Source organism: Stegostoma tigrinum, chromosome 13 (genome assembly GCF_030684315.1).
Source record: "Stegostoma tigrinum isolate sSteTig4 chromosome 13, sSteTig4.hap1, whole genome shotgun sequence".
In the NCBI taxonomy this organism is placed as follows: Eukaryota; Metazoa; Chordata; class Chondrichthyes; order Orectolobiformes; family Stegostomatidae; genus Stegostoma; species Stegostoma tigrinum.
In genome coordinates this window covers 38,014,536-38,038,998 of record NC_081366.1, presented here as the reverse complement: position 1 = coordinate 38,038,998, position 24,463 = coordinate 38,014,536, and the positions used below count along the sequence as shown (strand labels likewise).

Genomic DNA, 24,463 nt, shown 5'->3' with positions numbered 1-24,463 from the left:
GAATCTGGAACTGTGAAGCCCTCTTCAAATGTTGTCTTTCAGCAAGATCATGTCTTGTTTTTCTAGGCTCCAATTAGAATAGGACCAACTTGCTCAACCTATCCTCATAACAAAGCCCCTTGCACTAAAAGCTAATATTACAATTGTACTCATTGCTGTGCCAACGTGCAATCTTAGTTATTTATGTACGAGACCCAATCTATCTGTGCTACTGCATTCTGCAGTGTCTCTCAATTTAAATATGTTGTTTTTTGTTCCTGCAGAAGTGGGCCTTTTCACATTTCTCCACATTATACACTGAAATTTTTGCTCACATCGTTAATGTATTTTTTTATCTTTAGAAAATGTGGGTATCACTTGCTAGACCAGGATGTATTGACCATCGCTAATGTGGTGAAGGGCTGCTGCAATGAATCATCGCAGCTCCTGTAGTGTAGGGACACCACAGTGCTGTTAGGTGGCAAGTTCCACGATTTTGATCTGGCAACATTGAAGGGATGTCAATACATTTCCAAGTCCAGATGGCTTGTGCCTTTAAAAGGAACCTGCAAGTAGTGATGTGGTCATGCACCTGCTGCTTAGTCTTTCTAAGTTGGCGAGGTCATTGGAAAATGCAGTTCAAGGAGCCTCTGAGTTACTACAATGCATCTTGTAGATGGTATACAGTGTTGTCATTGCACATTGGTGAAAGAAGTAAATGTTGAGGCTGATGGGATCAAGTGCCAGCCAATTTTTCAGTATGATGTCAAGCTGCTTAATACAGTTGAGCTGCAGCCATCCGAACAAAGCAAGATTTTTTCACCACACTACTGACTTGTGCCTTGTTGATGATTCACAAGCATTGGGCAGACAGGTCGCCATAGGGTTCTTAGCCTCTATACTGATCTTGTAACTACTGTACTTGAAAGAATTGTCCTGGTTCTGTTTATAGTTATGGTAACATCCAAGATGTTGACAGAGATGCCATTGGATGCCAAGTAGAGATGGCATCCCTTGTTAGAAATGGTAATTGACTGGCACTTGTGTGGCAAGAGCACTACTTGCTATTTGGTTCAGATGTGGATATAATTCAGGACCTGACGTATATGGACATGAGCTGTTTCAGTAGCTAAGTGGTCATGAATGTTGCTGAACATTATGCAATCATCATTGAACATCCTGACTTATGATAGATTAAGGTCATTGAAGCAATTGAGGATGACTTGGGCTTCAAACAGTACTGTGAAGCTCCTACTGTGAGATGAATGACCTCCAACAACCATCTTGCTTTCTGCCAGTTTCGACTCCAACCAGTGGAGAGTTCTTCCATACTCATTGGCTGTGGTTTTGCTTGAGCTGCTTGATGCCTTACTGTGTCAAATGCTGCGTGATGTTGAGGCAGTTAACGCCAGCCATGGAGTTCAGCTCTCTTGTCCATGTTTGGACCAAGGCTGTGATGACAAGCAGCTAGTAGCCCTGGTGGAACCCAAACAGTGACATGGAGCAAGCTATTTCTTTGTAATCGCATGCTTCATAGTGCAGTTGACAGCCCCTTCCTTCCCTCTGTGGTCATTGGCCAGAGTGGATTAATATTGCTTTAAGTAGACTGCATGTTATTGGCAACGTTTCCAAATTATTAAGTTAGTGCCACCGTCGTGGATGTTCCAGAGGTGCTTGGCTTATGGATTGGCTAGTTTTCGAGCAGCTCTTCAGTATTGAGCCTAGAATGTCAGGGCTGACAGCCTTCGCAGTGTTCGGTGTTTTCAGCTTTTTCCTTGTGGGCAGAAGGGCCTCTTCTGTGCTGTACAACTCTGACTGTACGAATTGAAATGACTGCAGACTGGCAGTTTGTGATCAGAGATAGTGGGAACTGCAGATGCTGGAGAATCCAAGATAACAAAGTGTGAAGCTGGATGAACACAGCAGGCCAAGCAGCATCTCGGGAGCACAAAAGCTGACGTTTCAGGCCTAGACCCTCCTTCAGAGAGGGGGGGATGGGGAGAGGGTTCTGCTGGCAGTTTGTAATGCTTGGGACCTCAAGAAGAGGCAAAGATAGTCCGCGCACTTGACACTTCTGGCTGAAGATGGGTATTCACTCACTTCACGCACATGCATCCCAAAACTGACACCACCCGTCATCATTGTGGATGGGCGTATCTGTGGAGCTTCCAGTGACTGTAGGTTTGTTGGCCACGACCATGTTTAGCTGGGTGTTATACGATTGGTTGTGGGATTACTATGTCCTGTATTTCACGTGCTGCTTCCATTGTTTGACATGCAAGCCGATGTCTCAATTTTAGGTATGCTTGTGGCTGTTCCTGGCATGCCCGTCTGCTCACTGCTTTGAACAATGGTTAATCACCTGACTTTAATAGTCGAGTGACAAATTTTCTGGACCATCAAATATTGAATACAGTTCTACTGATCACCCACAGTACTTCATAGATGCTCAGCTTTCAGTTGCTAGACCTGTTAAGTCTGTTCCATTCGTCATTGTTGTAGTGGCATACAACCTGGAGAGTATGGATGGTATCCTCAAAGGCATTTCACTTTACTGATTCTGTCCTGGACCAATGCATTTGCTTTGGAGTGGAATAGATGCCTCAAGATTCTATGGGGTGCAGAGTTCAGAGTTGAGGACTGACCAGAGAAACTTTCCCAAATGTATTTCACTCTGCTGTCAGCTTTGGTATGCCAGTGCTACTGATTTGGATGTATCCTGGGATGATGCTGCCTGACGCATTGTCTGTAAGCAATGATTCCATGAGTGTTTCCTGCCTGGTATGCAGGACAGTGTCAACAGGGTTGTTTGCCATTTGTTGTTTCTCTTGCTTATGTCACTGTGGTGATCTGTGGTTTAATTTGATTTCTTCCAAATTTATAAAAAATTCATACAAACTTATGGTTTGCTGGGCAACTTCTGAGGATAGCTAAGAGTCCTCCACATTGAGAGTCTGGAGTCTTTCATAGGCCGGACCAGTTAAGAATATTGGTGAACCACATTGGTTTTTAGGATTGACAGTAGTTAATGATAACGTGGCCACCATTAGGTCAACTTTTAATTCCACTTGAGTTCACATTTCACTGTCTGCCATGTTGAGATTTGAATCCCAGGTTTCTGGATTACAAGTCTTGTGACATTACCATCACATTACTAACTTTTATCACAGTCACTGCCTAGATTACTTTGCTGACTTTTTGTATCCTCCTGTCAGTTTACTTCTAGCTAATTTTATATCAGCAAATTTGGTTACTGTGCCTTCATCGAAGTCAATCATAAATAGAAACCTAAACAAGGATTCCTCTTGCATGGTGCTAGTTGAGTTTGCCAAATTGAATCCTGAATCTGTGTTGCCTGTTAGTAAACCAGTCCTCTACCCATTCTCATGTATCACCTCCAAGCACCATTGAGCTGCTATCTTGTGCAGTAATCTATTATGTAGCATCGCACAAATGCCTTTGGCAAAGCAAGGACGCTGCACCTGGTTCTCCTGTACTCCCCTTGCCTGAAAAATCCAAATTTTTGAATTATAGTTTACCCAGCAAAACCATCTCGACTCTTCTCTTCTTGCTCATATGTTGGTTTTCCAAGTGTTCTCTGGCTACACTTTTAGTCTCACCAGTCTTTTGAAGCAGTGATAACACATTGCATTGTTTGTCGAGCTTAATGGATCTACGAGAGGTATTTTGACACAGGACCTGTAGATGTGGTTTTACCTTTCTTCAACCTGCCTTTTAGCATCAGAGTAAAAGTTTTTAAATTGAATATCTGAAATATTAGGAGTTATTGTACCCTAACGAAATAGTGTTCATGATAATATTAAAACTAAAGCAAAATATGTAGTTTGCAATAAAGTCAAGACACAGTTGTTTCACACAAACTAGGCTTTAACTTTGTCTTTTCAGGAGCGAATGTCAACAGGGCTACAGCTAACAATGATCATACGGTGGTCTCATTAGCATGTGCTGGAGGGCACCTGGCTGTCGTTGAACTCCTTTTGGCACATGGAGCAGATCCTACACATCGATTAAAGGTATTGAAAAGTTGCTACACAAAACTCATTTTTGTAGACAATAATAGTACTTGAATTTTCTAAAATGATAATTGTTATATCCCCTTTTCTGGTAAAGGATAGATGGCTTAATTTTGTGTTCCTTAGGATGGTTCCACTATGCTCATAGAAGCTGCTAAAGGGGGCCATACAAATGTGGTTTCATACTTGTTGGACTACCCAAACAACATCCTACCTGTGCCAGGACCAGATGTGGCTCAGCTCACACCACCTTCACATGACCAGTCCCAGGTAAGTTTGTGTGTTATTTCTGACTTGAAGCACCTCACTAAAATTTTAGACGTTAACTCAGATCAACGTGAAAGCTGGCCATTTGCTTCTCAAACACAAATGCAAACTTGAGAAGCTAGAGATTTTAGTTGAATAATGCAACCTTGTGGGATGCAGTTAAGCCATTCTTGGTCCAGTTATGTTGTGTTATATTTCAATGGGTGAGTCTTTGGTACATTCTAACTATCATCTGTTAGCTTTGAATTACTCTGTTTACAAAACTAATACCGCCCTAATTGAGCATGTCGTTAGAATGTTAGTGTGGTTGAGGGACTTCAGTTATGTGCAAAAGTTGGGAAATTCAGAATTGTTCTCCTTGGACCGGAGCTGATTAAGATTTAAACAGTCATGCGTAAGGAGAAATTTATTTGTAGTGGCAGAAATATTTGTAGCCAGAGTGTACAGATTTTAAACTGGCAAATAAAGCTGAGGTAATTTGAGGAAAAGTTTTGTGCAGTGAATAACGAAAGGATAGTAGAAGCAAATTTATTCATAATGTTCAAAAGAGAATTAGATAAATATTTGAAGGCAAAAGAAAATTGAGGGAAAAGAACAGGATTGGGGAACTAAGTAGACCTCTTTAAGAGTTAGAACAAGTGTGTTTGGCTCTGTGACCACCACCTGTGGGCAGTACTATTCTAAGATTCTGTGAATTGAAGTGAAAACATAAATGATGAATAACAGAACAAACTGGCTTCAGTCCATAAGACAGACACACACAAACTTTGCAACCAGGCACATTAATGTGTTCCAGTCATTTCTCCATAAACACCACATTATGGATCAATATAAACAGTTAAAGTTCATCTATACTTTGTGAGATGCACCTTCTTCACTAGTCATATTTACTGTTGTGCCTTAAAACTTTTGATTAAGACGTGGATAGACAAAGCTGCAACAGTGATGGAAAATCAAAATTGTAGTGCTAAACTCTTGATTACTACTAGATTAAACAAATGTGTGGTTGAACTGCGCTGATGTCCACTGAATGTTAATGCAGGCTATATACCTTTAAAACTTTCAATAATGACTTCAATCAGAAGGTTGTATTAAACAGTCATAGGGCAATTACAAGAAATGTTCTTATGGAACTCTTGTAGATCATGATGAAACCTTATAATGGAATGACCACAGTGAATGGCCAATCTTAATCCACATTTAGCAGAAGTGAACAATAATCCTGGGATTGTTCTCCTCAAAGCAAATGAAGTTGATGAGAAATTTGATAGTGCATACTATTGTTTCAGGAATAACTTTCCCTTTAACTTATACAAGCATCAGAAGAATGTAATTTTGTGGATTTTTGGGGCTAGGTATGCAGGGAGCATAAACAAACTTTCTTGGGCAGTAAATAGTAATCAAACAGAACTCTACCCACAAGGGTGGAGGTAACAGATATGGTTAATGATTTCAAAAGGAAATTAGCTCAGCACTTGAAGGGAATCCATCTTTGTGTGAAGGGTGTAATACAGAGGAATGTGATCAACTGGATAGCTCCATAGGGAATTTGATATGGATGTAATGGGTCAGTTCGTGCCTTCTCTGTTACAATGGCTCATTTGTCATGCAGTTGTACAGCAACTCATTGGCATTAGAGAACCACGCTATTCTTTCAAAACGTGGCAATGATGCAGACTTGAATTTTGTCCACGTTCTCTCTTGTTATATTTGCTATCTTCAGGAACAGGAAGTGCTTGGACCTCATGATGCTGGTCTGAAAGGTTGCGGTGACTCTTTACTCATTGCAGCTTTGTGCCAAAAACCAGCTGCTGTTTTTATCTGTGAAGTCAGCCAATGCTTTCCTTGTTCTTAAAGTGACAAGGCTTACCCCTTGCAAATGCTGTCATCCTGAATGGCTAAAACATCCAACACTTTTGCATTGTAATGTTGCCCTTCCATTGAGTCCTGGTCGTCAGCTGGATGCCTCCTGTGATAACAGCCATTAAACCTTGAGTCCTGAATATTGGCCCATGATATACGATTACTCTCTTTTATAATATGTCCCTGTATCTTGACATAACAAGTAAACTGTGGGGAGAATATAAGGGGAGCTGTGGACACGTTAATTGAGAGAGCATTGACGTAGCAGAGTATGACGTAGTGAAGTGTCAAGTTATTCATCTTGGTTGCAAGAACAGATAAGCCGATACAAAAGAAAAATTGTGCATCGTGTAAATGTGCATGTATGAGAGATATATGGATCTGTTTGCACAAGTAACGTGTAGTGGTATGTAGCTGTAGCAAACAATTATAAAATAAAATGGCATATAGTTTTCATTGTAGGGAGCTTGGAGTACAAGAATGAAGAAATCTTGATACAGTTGTATAAAACTTTGGTGAGAGCTGACCTAGAATTCTGTTGCAGTTTTAGTTTCTATTTTTAAGGAATTGCTATAAACTTGTATTGGACGCAAATGGCAAAATTTCACTAAATTGATACCTGGGCGATGTGGTGTCCTATAATGGGCCTTTATGCTCTGAAGTTTAGAACACAGAGGTAGCCTCGTTAAAACCAGAGATTGTGAACTGTTGCCTTGATATAGAAACAGATTATGTTTGTTGTTCAGGGAATCAACAACATGAGGTCATCGTCTGAATCATATGAGAGATTTCTTCCTTTGCAGTGATTCGTTGGAATTTTCTAACTTTAGATCCTTCATTGTTGCATACCCTTAAAGTTGAGAGAACCAGCCTTTGGTATCATAGAATTGGCAGATATGGGGAGTATATTGAAAGTGGAATTAAAGCCCAAAATTAAGCCATGATCTCTCAATAGCCTGTTAAATAATTGAGTTAGTTGATTAATGTAATAAGATTGCTGTGGACTTTGAAAAAAGCATCTGATGAAGTTTCACATTGGCCTGCTTGACAAAATTCAGTCCTGCACGATTAGGAGGGCAGACAGACAATTGGCCAAGGGACAAAAAATACAATGTAGTGGTGTACATTTTGTTTTCAGCCTCATAAGAAAGGTGCTTGTTTCCTCATGGGTCAGTATTAAGACATCTGCTCTTTTATTTAAATAAATAAATTTGGCTATGCAGAGAATAATTTCAATGTTTGCAGCTGGCATAGAGTTCTGGAGTAATGAGCTGGACAGTAACAGATTTGGGAAGACAGACTATTGCAACACTGTGGTGAATGTAAGATATAATTTGGTAGGAAAAGATAGGAAAGCAATATAAACTGGTACAATTTAAACTTCAGGACCGCTTGCATTCAAGTATGTTAAGTAGTTTAAAATGCTTGTGGAACCTTTTGGCTTTTAAAAGCAATGAAGTAGAATATGAAAGGCAAAGGGCAAAATATAGTTTTACCTAAATCTTTAGCTGGAGTATGTTGCCCAATTCTCCCACTGCATCTAAGCATTGATGTTAAGGTGTTGGAGAAAGTGCAGAGGATATTTATTAGATTGGCCATTACATTGAGAAACTGAAGAAGAGGGTTGATTCCCTTAAAACAGAGAAGGTTAGAGAAATTTTGATCACGAGGCTCAAAAGCACTAGGTGGGTCATTTAACCAAAGATCTCAGATTTAAGATAATTAACAAAAGAATTGGAAGAGAGATTAGTTTTGTTTTTACTAACATATGATCTGGACGCAGTACCTGTAAGGCGGTGAAAGAAAACTCAATACTGAAGAAGGGTCCAGACCCGAAACATCAGCTTTCCTGCTCCTCTGATGCTGCTTGGCCTACTGTGTTCATCCAGCTCTACACCTTGTTATCTCAGATTCTCCAGCATCAGCAGTTCCTACTATCTCTGAATCAATACTAGTATAAAAGTGATTTGGATGAGTATTTGTTGGGAAAACACTTTGAGGGCTGTGGAGAGTAAACAGAGGAATGGGACTAGAATATGTAACTCTTTTGTAGGAGGAATTCTTTGGTTTTTGTATCTTGAAGTTTTACTAAAAGTTAGTATTACCATTTGAATGAAAATTCTAACTGAAACTAGGTATCATTTACAGGCTAGAGTGAAAACTGTGACTGCAGTATTATTGGTCTACATTGAGTTGTCTTATTTCAGGTTCCCAGAGTACCGGTACAAGCACTTGCCATGGTAGTTCCACCCCAGGAGCCTGACCAGTCTCCGGCGAATGTTGGAGCTACGCTTTCAGTCATTAATAAAGGTGAGATTCTTTTGTTTCTTTTACTGGTTAAGGGAAGAAGTTGAGGTACTTGGCTGTGGATATAGTTTGCTTCCAATTTCTATCTCTTAGGGACCTGAGCCTCTCAGAAACCACACTGCAGGAAGCATGAAGCAATATGTAGGAAGTAAAATGGATATCTGTAACAAGTCTTTGTTTTTGTAATTTAAACACACGGTTTCAGGAGGCAAGTTTTCAGTTTGGGTTTTTTCCTGCATGATTTGTTTAAGACCCCTATATATGTAACTAACAATTCAGATATTATTTGTGTCCCTTGAAAGTGAAATTATTTGTCTGTGATAATGGTTTTCTGGATTTTTAACCAATCATCAATCTCATGTCTAATTCTTAAATATGGGTTTAAAAAATATGGGGTTAAAAGTTTTAATGGTAGTGGAGTTTAGTGTTAGGAATGCTAACTTGTTTTACCTTTGTGTTGAAGGAATAGAAATTTGAATATTTGGAGAAGTGCATGCCCTTGGTAGTTCAGTATGTAGTTGTGATTTCTAAGTTCCAAATGAAATCAGAAATGTTCAAGAAGCTTAATTTTGCTCATGTTGCTCTAATGTGGCTCTTTGGGTCATTACAGAATGTTCTTGGGAAGTCCATGCAGTAATCAACGTAGCTGTTTTGAGAAATATTTAGTACAGTTTGCTTCATATGCAGTTAGTATTCAGAAATTAAGCGCACCGATATTGTTTTCATAGATTGTCATAAGAATTCTGACCTAGAACCTAGTGCAGTTTTCATGAGGAAGTTGGAAGTGATGGGAGTACATCCCTGTGTCTTTTTAATTTTATTCAAAATTCCTAATGAAGGATAATTAAAAGATTCACTAAACTTCACATAGTAAGGAGACAAGTAATCATCTCTCGCCCTTGAGATGCTGTCTTGCTGTCAATGTTTTGTAAAATAATGGGATACCTCAGGGTGTTGCAGGCACCTGTGAAATAGGTAGTTAGGTTTTTAGGAAGATGATCTCCCATGATGACAATACCTCTTCTCTCCACCCCCCCCCCCCCCATCCCTGCCTCTCCCCTCCCCAAAAAAATGTTGTTTATAAACAAACCATGGGTTAACCAGCAGACAATTTCAGTAGATGTATTAGGACTGAGGTGACTGCCCCATTTATTCTTCAATCTGCGTACACAACACTGGATGCCACCTGTTGGGATTGTGTTGAGCATTGAATTTTTTTTGTCTCAATTCTATTGTTGGTAAGGACACATGGACCTTTGAAGTGTTCAGAAAGTTTTCATTCATGTTTTCAGGCCCAGATATTTCTAAAATAAACTTTCCTCTGGTCTACTTGAGAGAGCCAGAACTGATCTTTGGGGTTGATTTTGTAACATAATTGATAGGAAGGAGGCTGTAGCCTGCGTTCAGCACTCTGAAGGTGGCCATCCTTGTTGCAGTTGGGGTCTCTGACGGAGGCCTTAATTGAGCAATTGATGAGATAGCCTGATTTATAGTATTTGGTTTAGATGTCTTCAATATCAAAATGCTGCGTATATTGCCGCTGTCCTATATAGTTCCTTCCACATGTTGAAATCCGGTGACTGTAGCAGGGGAAGACACTGAAACTTCCCCATTTTCAATAACCTTTTCTTGATCCATCTGCTGAAGAAAATTTTAATTGCCTCATCAACTTGGCTTGGCATCCATTTTCACATGATCACCTGTGAAGCCCTTTGGAACATTTCATCACACTTCAAGATGTGCATTTTTAAGGTCCTGTTGAGGATAGTTAGAGAAAGTGTTGCACTAACAGCGTGTATAAGACCTCATGTATCTGAGGCTTATACCCACTATGGTTTATTATGGTAGAGAAACGAGTTGTTTTCACTGAAGTTCCACGTCTTAATCTGAGGCATTGTGGTTTTGTTCCGATCTGAAAAACAGCAGCAGCATATATCAGTTTTACTGTTCTCCATGTTGCTTCTGATACTGGCAGTCATGTAGGCTGCCCTCAGATCGGTGTTAATTAACTGAAGGCAGTCCTTTTTTTTAAGGAAAGAAAGTAAGATCTTTGTCTCCAATGTGATGAATCTGGTGGTGGAAAAATGGAAAAGGGTTAATATTCCAACACTGGTGTGCCATGATTTCTGAGAGACTTTGTGGAGTAGGGGCAAAGAAGTGGGCAGGAAGTGGAGGGAAGACTGTTAGAAGGCAGGCATTCAGTTTGATGTAACATTGCAAAATGTTGCCCTAATCTTAGTCTTTCTCATATGACAGCTGGGAGAAATATGCTAGAATATAAGTAGAAAGTCACATGGCATTAACAGGGTATACTGCTGGATTTCAGTTGTTAGGCTAGAGAAAAGGAGGAGAGGATCTCTAGGTTTATGCTAAACGTCTACCACAGGACTGTTAGATAATTGTCATAGTTCTTTGCAGGGACAGGATCAGCTGTATTGTCTAAGTAAAAACCTTGCCTCTGTAGATTTTGTAATTGTAAGATTTAGAGCCACAACCCTGGCAGTGGATTTCTGTATCTATCAAGGTAGCCAATGATGAATAAAAGGAACTCTTCTAAGAGATTAACTCAGTCTTAATAAAAATGTATGGGAAGAAGTGGTGGTCAAATGTGGCAGCAGTTTGTTCCTCAGCAGTTTTTAGTGTATAAAACCAGGTGAAGATGTGTTTACAGTTTTTTTTTCCAGGTAAAACAAGGAAAAAAAACATTTTTAAAGTAGTGGGTGGATATTAGTATTTGGGGACGTCGTAATGCTAGCTACTGCTGTTTTGACATACCCTAATGCCTGAACACTGCTCATTAAGCTCTGCAGTGACTTTCTCCTATCCTCCTCCATATTTGAAGATATTTGAAGGACCTCCTTTGAGATGTGAGGTTCTGAAGACATTTGAACAATTTCATTGGTCATCTGAGCAGTGACCTCGGAAAACTTGATGGTACAGTTCTAGATGGCTCCATGTTACATTTAAATGCGTTCTTCTGTAACAAGGGATGATTGGTGTATAAAGTAGCTTCACAAGTGCATCAGGTGGAATTATAAACAGATGTATGGTCTGGGATATAAGCTACTGCAGTGCCTGATGACTTTAATAGCAGAAAGACTGCTCTTGCTAAGGTCCAAAGCCGAAACTTTTTCTGGAATGTGAGATACAATGCTACATACACATTTTCAAATTATTTGAGCAAGTATAATTAAGGATCCACTGTAGTGCAAAACTCAATGTAACCTACTTTTTAAAAATTATTGGTATGTAATTTATTGTTTATAAATATTTCCTGGGATTAAATCCACCAAAATTCTTTCCTCAAGTTGGCAGTTTTAACATCTGTTAGAAGGATGAGCCATACAGCTGTAAAACACCTAATTTTAAATTAGAATCATTAATGATGTGAGAATACAGTTAACTGCTGTGCTTATGAAAGAGTATACTTAATAGTAATTTCCATGTAATTGAAATCTTTTGTTAGGATCTTCTATGGGGATGTGAAAATGGCCTCGTCTGGACTAAACACAATGGTTACACTTTACCTAGAAACAAATCGTATCAATTACAGTTTGAGACTTGGGTCCCAAAGATTCTGGGGCTGCTTTCATCTTGTAAAATTCACATTGTTAGCAGTACCATTTCCTATGGTGTAGCAATGCCAAACAACCGTTTAGAGATCCAGTTTTAAAAAGAAACAAACATGGGTTGAGATAGGATTTGTCTCTTTCATGCCATCTGTGCTTTGAAACTGTTAGAATTATCTATCCAGTACAGTTCTTCAGAAGTAACTGTTCAAATTTTAGCTTTGATTGTTCAAGTCACGAGCAATGATCGACAAATTTTCCCATTGTATTAATGAAGAGTTTCCAGTTTTTAAAAAATGAAACCAACAAGCTTGCTGATGGTTAAAGTTAAGTGACAGGGATTTAAATATGTTTAGCTAAATATCCACAAAATACATAAAATTTGTAATAAATTCAGCATTGAACGTTTAACAACTTAATATATTGATCACACATTTGGCATTGTGAATAACTCCACTGATTTAGTTGCGTAAAAGTTTCATTATGTTTATTTTTGCATAATAAGCTTGTGATTGGATAAGGTGAAGCATTTAAATTTTGCAGCATTTTCAGTGAAAGATGACCAAAGAAAACTGCTCATTTCTTATTACAAATTAATAATTATTCATCCTGCTCCGATTTTAATGTTAAATTTACCATATAAGGTGGACACAATGAGTTAATTGGCCACTTCTGGTGTATTGTCATTTCTTGTTTATAAGATCTCTTTCTACATTTTATATATTCTTCATTTACATTAGAACATTGCAGGATTAACACTCCAAGCGATGTTTTAGCTTTCAAATTTAATAGTAAGCACTTGTGAAGTATTATTTCTACAACCATGTCCTGTTCCTTAACTGTGTCCTAGTTAGTTCTGGGGTGGGGGGGGGGGAGAAGAAAGACAAATAGATTGGGAATATGGATTGATACAGTTCTTAACTTGTTTTTGTCCATTAAGTCAAACTGGGTAACTTCTGGGTTGTTTAATATATTGTGTACCTTAGTTTAATTGCAAAAAACTTTTGTTCAGAAATCCAATTTTAATTTTAAAATGTAGAATCCCTGCAGTGTTAAGCGTCTTAACTGGAAAGCAGCTTTGCTACATAATTGAAATCCAGTCATCTTGAAATTTGGATTCATTCTGTATCAAATTTGAGTGGTGTTATCTGCATGAAACTGTGTGCCAGTCTTTTCATTTGTGTGAACTTTGCATAAAAAATGAGATGACATTTTTATGCAATCTAGTGGCAAATGATGCATTGTTGTTTGCACAGTCAAACAAAGATCTGTCAAATGCTTTTATATGACCCTGGTATCTGTCTTAAAAGTTCACACTAATATTTCTATAACGCAAAACATTTCCATGTTTGATTCAACTTTTTTAGAAAGCTAGAAATTTGCTAACTTCTGGTCAGGCCATACAATGATGGCATTAAATCTTAAAACCCATATAAACAGGCAATTAGTGTTTGCTTCAAGCAAATATTTTAATACAAAAAAAATTTTTGTTCAGGTAATTGCGTTTTCAGTTCTTTTGCTTTTTTTGTGTTAGCAAATAATGAAACGTAACAGAATAATTCCACCTTGAGTTTAAAAGTTTGAGGGTTCGTTTCGGCTTGAACTTCATAGATCAGTTAATTTCTAATGTGCCTACATTTGTATGAATTTTAAAGAATTGCAAGTGGAAGATTGAAGCCTCAGTATAATTTTTTTTCCAGTTGCCTTCTATAATTGGCCTTTTGAGACTGTTGTCATACAAGATATACCTGCTTGTGCAGGTATACTCATTCTTTAGGATTGTCTCTATATTAAACACAAAAATTGCTGCACAGCATGTGTATAGATACTCTTAAGAGATGAAGTCATAAAAATATATTCAGCTTTTATTATTGACTGAGTTTTCTAATCTGAAAATTGTTTTTAGCCTATTTAATCAATTTTCTGTCCATTTTTTGGGAAGATGATAGTTTTTGGATGATAGGTTTAGTGTGCTGCTTTATCCCCCAAGTAGCAATTTTCTTTGAACATAACAATCAACTTGCATTTCGATTTGTGCCTTTTTAGTATCATTAAATTTCCCAAGGTGCTTCACAGGAGCATTATGAAATGAAATTTTACAGTCACATAAGGAAATATTAGGACAGTTGACCTAAAGCTTTAAAGCATTACGTTTTAACAAATGCCTTGAGGTTGGAGAGGCAGAGATGGTTGGGGAAGGAACTTCAGAGCCAAGAGCCAAGACAGCTTAAGGAATGGTTGCCAGTAGTGGAGTTACTAAAATCAAGAATATCCAAGAGGCTGGAATTGGAGGGCTGTAGGGCTATATAGGTTGCTGAGATACAAACTAGTGAGGCCATGGAAGAATCTTGGGTTGTGTTGGCACAAAGGTAAAAGGAATCCGATGTGAGTTAGGTCAGGATGAAGGTAGAAGTATCAATGTGCTTGTTTTCAAAGATGAGCTTCATTTTATCCCTGCCTGATGTCCATATATGTATACTTGATGATAAGGGTCACTGAAGATTAGAAAGGCTACTTTATGTACACTTTTTCCCTCTCCCAGACCTGGTCCTGAGATAATGTATAACGTTCCTGCTGCCGCAGATCGACCAACACATTTTAAAAAAAAATTTAAGCCTGATATAAATATTTGTTTTGAATTAGAACAGATATTATTGCATGAAACTGTGGAACATCAAAGGAAATTTACTTGTCTTGAAGTAGCCTTTTGTGATAATTTAATTCATTGACACAAATATTTACATATTTGTACTACATTATCTTCTCTTTCCATTTGGTACCAGCATATGGAGAATACTGAGAAATGATTATATCCAAAATATATCCATGGTTTCTATTGTGTAGCTTGTAAAATGAAATCTAGAAAAGAATATTTTTCAGATCATTACGTAAATATAAATGTTATTTTGATGGATAATTGTAATTTATCCAATGGTTAATGTGATTTACCAGTTTGAATAAATCAAAATTAATTAGAAATTGGGGAATTTAAAGTTTGTCATTGGCACAGGTTTCTTCAGGTAACAACTTTTAGTTACATTGGATTTCTAGTATTGGGCACTAAATGTGCTTCAGAAAATTTGAATTCCTACTAATGCAACATTTGGCAGCTTTTTACCTCTTCCTATAAGCCAAGATTAGTTTGATTCAATTAACTCTTATTACTGGAAATTCTAAGCTTATGTAACATTCAGACATCAGAATGAATATTCATTTTAAAACGAAATTAATACATTTTTAAAAAAGTCTTAATGTTGCAGTCATTTTCCTTTTTTTGCATTTTTCCCCTAAACCCAAGCTTAACATTTTCTAGAAAGACCATGATGAAGACTGTTTAATGTTTTTCCTTTTCCTCTTGCACTGAGACAAAAATCATGGCAAATAATTTCAGATACCTTGCAAAACTATCTGGAATACAAATACTACATTAGATTGAACAAAGCAAATATAGAGTAGTTTATGTTCAGTGCTAGACTGAATAAAAGCCACAAAGTGGTGAAAAGTTTACACTGGTTTCACATGGGTAAGTAATTTTTGCATGGCATTTTTTTCAAACATTTTTCGTGTGCTTAGGTACATCCAAGCAGAAGTCCAGTCCCCTGCAGGTAGCGGAACAGGATGTCCAGCCCTTCCATGAATACCAGCCTTTAGAATGCATTGTGGAAGAGACGGAAGGCAAGCTGACAGAGCTGGGACAAAGAATTAACGCAATTGAGAAGGCACAATTGAAGTCACTAGAGTTGATTCAGGGAGACACTTTAACCAAAGACAAAATAGAAGAACTTAAAAAAAGCAGAGAAGAGCAAGTCCAGAAGAAGAAAAAGATTTTGAAAGAACTGCAAAAAGTTGAAAGGGAATTGCAGCTGAAAACTCAGCAGCAGTTTACCAAAGAGTACTTGGAAGCCAAGGGTCAACAGCAGACACTTCAGCTCCAGCAACAACAGCAGCAATGTCCACATGGAGGACTGTTCCCTCAGGTGGGGACTGGTGACTGTCTGCCGGAGGAAGACTTTTCAAAGTTGCCTCAGGTGGACACCATCTTGCACAGAGATGGCCAGCAGCAGCCACCTGCAACCCAAATGGGGTTTGTTCCTATCCAACCTTTAGCAACACAAGTGTCTCCAAACTTTACTAGTTCTGTTTATCCTATCACTAATGTACCTGATCTACAGCGAGTAATTGTGAACCAGCCTTTGTTAGGACAGGCACAACTTGCTGGACTTGGACAGGGACTCTTAGCTCAAGCACCTGATGGATTAATGGTTGCAACTCCAGCGCAGACGCTAACTGACACTCTTGATGACATCATGGCAGGTGGGTTCAGAATTGGTCAACTTTACCTTTTTTACTTTTGCTCTCACCTACTAGCTTTTAGGTACAAATGGACTTTTTGTTAGATCCATTGAGACGCAATTATAGATTTAACAGTACACTAATGCTTTCATCAAATTATTGTAATAGCAAGGCTGCATAAACCAGCTGACTAATAACTTTCAAATTAGTGTTTGATTTTTGAAATATATACACTGAAAATGCAGGGGAAACAATCATCTGAAAGAGAAAGCAAGACTAATGTTTTGACTGATTCTTATCCATAATTGAACCACCTTAGTGAGGCAATACTTTTCTCCTTGACTTTTTCTGTCAGATGCTTGTTTACTTGGTGTGCATTTCTGGCAAATTTTTTACTTCAGATTTCCAGTTTTCATAAGTTTCACAATTTTCAAAATAATTCTTTGTAATTTTATTGATGCATGGTCTCACTCTTAAAATGAAAAATAAAATGAACTTGCAATTAAAGGATAAACACATTTAAAAGTAAGTTTGAAAATCATGCTTTAGCTTGAAAACATAATCAGGATTTTTGTTGCTCAAAGTTGACATGCTTTGCCATTCAGATGGGTTAATTTACAGGCCAGAGTCTCAATTTTGACATTTGTTCTGCCCTTAACTTTTTTTGTAGATAAAAATGACAAGACTAATTATAAATTATTAAAGTTTGTACAATAGTTTAAACCACATCAAGTTGAAACAAAGATGACTTTCATAGTTTTATCCTGCATTTATCACTGCAAAGCCAGTGTCATTTGGAGTGACGTGAAAAATCAGAACAAGTCCCGAACCACTTATGGTTAAGGAACCATTTCCACATTGTTATTTCATACCTATGGTTTGCACCGCCTGCAGCTGATTGCCACAGTGCAAAAAATAACAATAATAAATGACGACAATAATAAGTAACTTCCAAAAAAATTTAAGCCAACCACTCTGTCTTGCATTTTAATGAAATAGGTGCTACAAATCGTTATCCTTCCCTTTTATTATAAAGTGAACAGTGAAGTTCTTTTTGCACTAATTGTGGAGACTGCCATTAGACAAAAGTTTTTAATATAACTGCAGTCCTTCCAGTAAGAGTTCAACACCAACACCAAAAATTATTTTTATGTATCAAAAAACCAAAACTGACCCTCCTATTTCACACTCCACCTGTGTTTCAGCAGTTTTTTGTAATTGCCATTTTCCAATCAAAATGCTTTGTTCTTCAGAATATAATCCAAAGTGAATTGATTTGAAGTCTACTTCACAAGAATCCCTGTCTCATAGAAAACTGTTTAATTTTCTCAAATGGGCATAATATCAAATGTTTTTTCTTGAATCAGCCTGATTTTAGCCTTTTCTTGGGAATTTAAATTTGTTTATCATCTGAGAATATCTTCTTTGAAAATGACAATGGAGCTGTTTTGTCTTTTGTGGTGAATACTTGCAGTATTTAAGGTGTTGAATTATTTATTGGTGGAAATGTCAAAGGTAGTCTGTTGTTTTGGCGATGGTATGTAAATGCCGTGATAAATCTAACATTTATGAAATTATGCAGCAACAAGATTGAAACAAAATAAGTTAAATGTGATGTTATTACAATTATAGGTCTGATCTTTGAAGTATGCTGTTAATTTGAAGTGGTTAAAAAGAATATAATGGAAATGAGTTGTCATAGTGGTGCACTTTATTTTGCAATTTCAAAATCTTTTTGATATTTAGTGGTCTTTAAATTAATTTGAGGTTTAAAATCTGACTTTGCAATTCTAAATGATAAATTGACATTTTTGACAAACTAGTTTAGTTTTCATGTCTGTGGTTTTCCATATTCAGTTGGATTTTTGCTTCATTGAGCATATAATTGAAATTTTATCTTAATGAATTTCTTAGTGAGCTGTTGGTAGATGTTTGCATTTTAAAGCTACACTGTTACTGCAGTGGTAAATTGCAATAGTGGCATCTAGTGGTGGTGTTATGATACCCTAATACTAAATTGGAAATTGCTACAAACAAAATTCCTTCCACAACAAATCTTAAAACACAGCCAGACACGTGAACAAAACTTTGACTTTGGATTTTTTCACTTGTAATTTTAACTAACTTGTTTTTGTATGTTAAATGTTTTGTGAATCCATTAATTTGGACTCTCACTGAAGTTGGCAGGTGGTGGGTTATCAGTTTTAAAAAATTCGTTCTTTGAAATAAAACTTTTTTTACTTTAAAAATAAAACTGAATTATGCTATATACAGATATTGGAATGAATAGCAGTTACATTTTAACAATTAACTTCTTGCCCAAAAAGTGGAAATGTTCTCAGTTGAAAATATTTGTCCTCTTGACTACCCCATGTTGCCAGTTATTGCATGTATGAGATTTAAAGCCAGCAACTGAAGTTCATTAAGGACTCTGGGTGGGTGGAACATAAAGGAGAATGCTATTATTGTTTTTTTTCTTGGTTGTTCTGATTACCTACAGAACTGAATTCATCTTCTCAATCAACAGTTGGCATTTGAAAGTTTCTGGAAAGCCTCCCTGTATTTTCCAATAGTTCTGTTCCTTAGCTTTGACATTGGAACAGTGATCTTTACTTGACCAGTGTGATACTTCCAGTGCCGCTGATCCAGTAGTTTTGGAGTGAAACTGCTGAATTTAGGGGTAGTTCTGTGCTCTGGTTCATGTTGACTCAGTCTGAACAGAATCAATTCAGGATAATTTCACTCTGGACTATTAATAGGAACTGCCAGAAGAGGTTTTCTACCTATCAGTCTTCAGCTGGTCCTGTTTTAAAGCTTGAAAACTAAGGTTTTGATGGCTCTACTATTCTTGTATCTGCCTAAATCATTACTGTTCAAGGAGTGAAACTGAGGCCCAGATGTGCAAATGTAACAAGAACCTGATGCTGTGCTAAACTGCTTAATGGTTTTAAAATCTTTGATACATTTTGACCACTTTTTGTCAATCACTGAATCTCTCAAATTGCCCATTCCTCGAAAATGACCTATTGTTTTTACAGGAGTGACAGAAACTGAAATTAAGTTTGTTAGTATATTGCTACTTGGTTGATATGTATTTTTCTAGAAAATGCATGTTTGAGTATTATCTGAGAACAGGATGTTGAGGTGTGATCATCTTTGCATTCTGCTCTGTCTTGTGTGTGAAGAATGGTCGTTTCACTGAAAATTCAGAGTATTTAAAATACACGAAGTGGTAGATGACATACAAAATGGGAAGGACACTGCAGATGGTTCAAAATAAGGGTCACTCAACAAATGTCTGTTGTACAATCAGTACAAGAGTAATACTTAACTGCTTTAACAAGCAGCAATTTAGTAAGGACCCTTTTAGGCCAACTGCCTTTTTGTTGTGCTGGTTGGTGACTTTGCAACAACGTAAATACACCGCTGGTTGTATACTGTCCTAAATCAGAGAAAACAATATCCGTTCTCCAAAGGAAAGTATCTTAACTAATTTTAGTGCATTGTGACAGAAGTAGCATGCTAATGAAATGATATTTTAAAGCACCAGGCAAGCAGAATCCTAATCAGTTTTTAACCCTGCAATTCTAGAGGCCTAGGGCTTGTGGGGCCCAAGTTGAAAATCATCATCCTGCCACTTAACTGGCGCATTAATATTTTTCCCCCAGTTGAAATTTTTTTCTGTCCTGTTCAATATTTATCTCAAATCACACCAAAACAGTCTCTGTGGTTGCATGTTATTATTTGTAGGAGAACTTGTGTAAATTGGTTAAAAACAACAAATGCTGGAGATCACAGCATGTCAGGCAGCATCCATTGAGACACAGCAAGCTGATGTTTTGAGTCTTGATGATTCTTCCACCTTGTGTAAATTGGCTGTTGTGTAGCATTTTCTAACCGTAACTAAGCTTCAAAAATGTCAGTGTGCTTCAAGATTTATACTCTTAAAATTGGTCTTTTATGGATAGCTGAGTGTGTAATGCAGTTCTTTAACTTGCAAATGAGCTTTCTTTTTAACCTGCGTGCTACACATTTGTAGATTAATGAGATTCTTGCCATCACTAGCCTTTTTGGAGAAGCTGATTAAGATATTTCCAGTATATAATGATATGCACTTTATACGTAAATTCTCCTATCAGCAGCAGTTGTTAAAACAAATGTTTTGAGATTCTTTCTGTGCCACTTGTGCTGACAACGCTGCAGAAGAACATGTACTTATGAGATTCAAAGCATTTAGTTCTGAAAAGCACTGGGAAATATTTTTGGAACTTTTATTGTAACCATACTTTATGCATGGTTTGTGAATGCCAACTCACTCATTTCCAGTTGCGCTGCGTATGTTTTATAAATAAATCTTGGTCTTTCGACCACTTTTGTTGGCTAGTTGTTAATTGTGAGGATATTCGCACCAGGCCTTCAAGGCAAATTGAAATAGTTTTTGGCCAAAGAAGCTTCGTTTGTTTATCCATTTCTTATAGCTTTTTCCCCACCTCCCCATATCTGTTGGCATCAACCTACAGTTCAGTGTCTCAAGGGTTATGGATGATCAGCCTTGTATGACAATGACCACAAATGTACGGTAGATAGGAGAATTATACAATTTCAACTTGAAATCTGGGGATTTGAATTTACCTGATTCAGCAGCATTGCACAGTGTTAGCATTACTTGAGCAAGTGTTGAAGTAAGAATCTCTGTTTCATCTCTTGCAACTCACCAAACTCGTAGTAGTCCAAAGATGTGCAGGCTTGGTGGATTGGCCATGCTGAATTGCCTGTCGTGTTCAGGGATATGTGGGTTATAGGGGGATGGGTCTGGTTGGGACGCTGCAAGGGGCGGTGTGGATGTGTTGGGCCGAAGGGCCTGTTTCCACACTGTAGGGAATCTAATCTAGTGTGTTCTGCCCCATCCATGGAGTGAGTACCTTTGCCTATCTTTACTACAATTATGCATTACCTTGCACTTGTCTATATTGAGCTTCTCTGCTCTTGATCGTGTCTGGCATTGAGTTCTTTGTAACACTGTAGCTGCTTCCTTGCTTGGTGTCATCTGCATGTTTAACTATTGTAATTAGTCACTAGTACAGGGGACATGAGGGATCCTGCTCCCAGCTATGGTGTACTGTACTTTCCTACTCAATCTGTTCCCTTTTATAACTTCAGTTCAGCTATCTCAGAACTTGTAGCATATTCAGTGCCTTAATTTGTACAGGCGTCTCTTACGTTGTCCTTTTATTGTAGACCTTTTGAATCTAGGAACTCTTATGGTTTGTCTTGTTTCACCTCCCCCATAGCTAGCTGGGAAAGTTTATATTCTGCAGAACAGTTAGCTGAGAAAGCTTGGTCTCAAGATTACTTCTCGCTTTGTGCTAACTTTGCTGAGACTAGCAATTCTAGTGATTTGTATGCTATGAGTTATGAATCAACCAGAATACTAAATCCTTACTCTTGGTACCTTTTGTCGTGAAAATGCATACTCAACTGTAAAGCTCTGCATGATCAGATGGCCATGATAGAGCATGTTAGTCTGGATAACATGATAATAAAGACTTAGCAACATCCATTTGAAGCAAAGGACTTCAGAATGTGGAACATTTGTTTTGATAGAAGAAACTTGACTGACTTTGAATTAGTTACATAGTGTATTGCCATGTAGACATATACAGCAGCCAGTTTACAGAACAAAAGAACTAGCCTGCAATAAATAAAGTGAAATGCCGGTTGCTTTTGTTTTAAGGGCAACATTGCTAGCCAGTAATGCAATTTCCTGTCTGGACAGGAAGTTGGCTAAGTTTAGCATCTCATTTAAAAGGTTACATTTTCCATTACCTGTACCTCTTTATTGCCTCAGTGATTTGGTACCTAGATTATCTGCTAATAACCCTGGACCATATGAACCCGTAATCTTGGCTCAAGAGCATTATTAACTGAGCTGAAGTGAACCATGTAGTAGTTTGTGCTATTGCCTTAAAAATTAATGGGAGAAAATTAGGGAAACAAAAGGCGGGGGGTGAAGAAAAGACTTCTGTGGTTTAAATGCTTCTCTCCCCCTCCCCCCACCCCCACCTCCTGTCTCTCTTTCCCCCCCAACCCCCTTCTGTCTCCTCTTCCCCCCCCCCGCTCCTGTTTCTCTTTGTCCCCCCCCCACCCCCTTCTGTCTCTCTTTGTCCCCCCCCCCCCCACCTCCTTCTGTCTCTCTTCTCTTCCCTTCTCTCCCCCCCCCCCCCCCCCCCAAATAAAGCTGCAGGCATGTTTCTGAAACACTCTTTCCTGCTGCAATTATTGCATCAAGTTGCTGAAATCTTTGCCTTTAAGTGACCATTCTTCTCTGGTGTAAGGTGATGAGTACTGGCATGTTGTTTGACCACAGGTGGTGTCAACATTGAATCCACTGTTTATAATGTGTATTTTAATCACTAGATAACAATCAGAAATGGGAATGATGGAGAGTGGTTTTAGCTTTTTTTTCTCAAGCTAGACTCGTTATTTTCTACTCCCGATTCCTCAATATGCTGAAGCATCGAGGTATAATTGTAGTGCTGCCAGGAAACATCTACCTGAATTATGTAAAGTCTATAGTGAAACCCAATGCCATTTTGATCTTTACAGTCCACAAAATGGTATATCAGTCTACTGAATCTTTGGGAGCCTTTGTTTTTAACTTCTAAATTACATAGCTAAATGGCATTCAGTGTTTGTGAGAGATCTGTTTCTGTCGCAAATAATGACTTAATCTTTGCGTAGTTATAGAGATGGTTGTCAGAGTTTTGCATTGGCTTACCACACGACCTTCAGGAATAATACAGGGTACCAGGATAGCAACTGGAAATATCTGCAGTTTTTTCTCACCAGGTTACTACAGGCCACCTTTAGTTGAACAATTTCCATGTCAGGTGGGGGGAATGAGAGAAACTATTCCATCCAAACCATATTTCACCTTTACATGGGGAGATTTTTGGCTGCTATATTGTTCCAAAATAGTGTGAAAAAGTTAAACTGGAAACCTATAATATGTAAAGCTCACCATCTCATCGATCATTCTCAATGAACAAAGTTTGATTAACTTGCCTAATTAAGCAAGATTTTGTTTTGATATCCCAAGCATATTTCTATCCTTCCACCTATCCAGATTTGTGAACTTTTTTTTTCTAACATCAAGTTTATTCAACCATGAAATGAAAGAACCCTTTACTCGGACTGATGTCATCTGAGCTTGAAGTGCAAACTGAAGAAATAATTACATAACAAACCTGGAATCTGTCTCAACCTTAAATATCGGATACTCTTTCTTCATGAGGAATAGTGACACCTGTTTTATCAGATTTTATCTAGCTTTCATCCTATTTCCTACTCCAATTTTTGGAGTTGGCCATTAGTTAGGTGCTTTCTTAAAAAGAAATTTAAGTTAATTTGAAGGTGAAAGGAGCTTCCAAATGGACTGGAACCAATTGACTAAAATTTTCTGTCGAGCCTTTGTTAAAACAATTAAGTAACACTAATAAAATACATATTGGCATTTGACAGGAGTAGATAATTAGATAAATTGCCTAATATGGATTTGTTTGTGGTTCCTTCACGTGAAACCACCAAGAATTACTTAATTTGCTTCCAGTACCTGATTAGAACATCTGGTTATAGAGCAGTGATTACTTCTAAGCTGTGGAAATGTTCAAGATCCTTCAGCCTTCCATTCTTTGAAGTAGTCATTTTTTTGGTTTTAATTTGATGCTGGGTAATCTAAATTAATTGAAACCTCATTAAAGCAAGGAAGGAACCTTGATGAATGACTATCATACAACTTAAATCTTTAGTGGTCAAATGTATTCTGTTCTGCATGTTCTACTGATATGGTTAACATTTTTATTTTCATAATTTGAATCTTCAAGCAGATTTTCACTTTATAAACTTAATGGGTTTTTCTGGAGGGCCAAGGCTAAAAGGGTGGCATCTTTGAAGCTACTTGGGCTGCAGTTCAAAATTATTAAACTATTTTAATGGAGATTCTTCAGTTTGTCTTTGCCAAATATATTGCTGTCTTATTTTGGCATGTGATGTAATACTTCTGTAAAATATTAGCATAATGGAACACCTTTTGGAGGCACTGGTGATGCTATGTTTGTCTGTAGTACATCTTAAACCGAATGATACTTGATT

General features: G+C 37.7%; 1 protein-coding gene across 13 annotated transcripts in view; it reads left to right on the top strand.

The window, feature by feature from the left end:
• Positions 1-24,463, top strand: part of ankhd1 (ankyrin repeat and KH domain containing 1) — a 152,622-nt gene that overhangs the window by 84,626 nt on the left and 43,533 nt on the right. For 6 of the 13 annotated variants that reach the window (XM_048543065.1, XM_048543061.1, XM_048543062.1 and 3 more), the window contains 4 exons: positions 3,865-4,013; positions 4,140-4,283; positions 8,351-8,453; positions 15,593-16,333. In XM_048543065.1, the coding sequence (XP_048399022.1) occupies positions 3,865-4,013; positions 4,140-4,283; positions 8,351-8,453; positions 15,593-16,333 (1,137 nt within the window). The remainder of the gene's footprint in view (positions 1-3,864; positions 4,014-4,139; positions 4,284-8,350; positions 8,454-15,592; positions 16,334-24,463) is intronic. The other 7 variants (XM_048543068.1, XM_048543074.1, XM_048543067.1 and 4 more) reach the window with 3 other exon arrangements.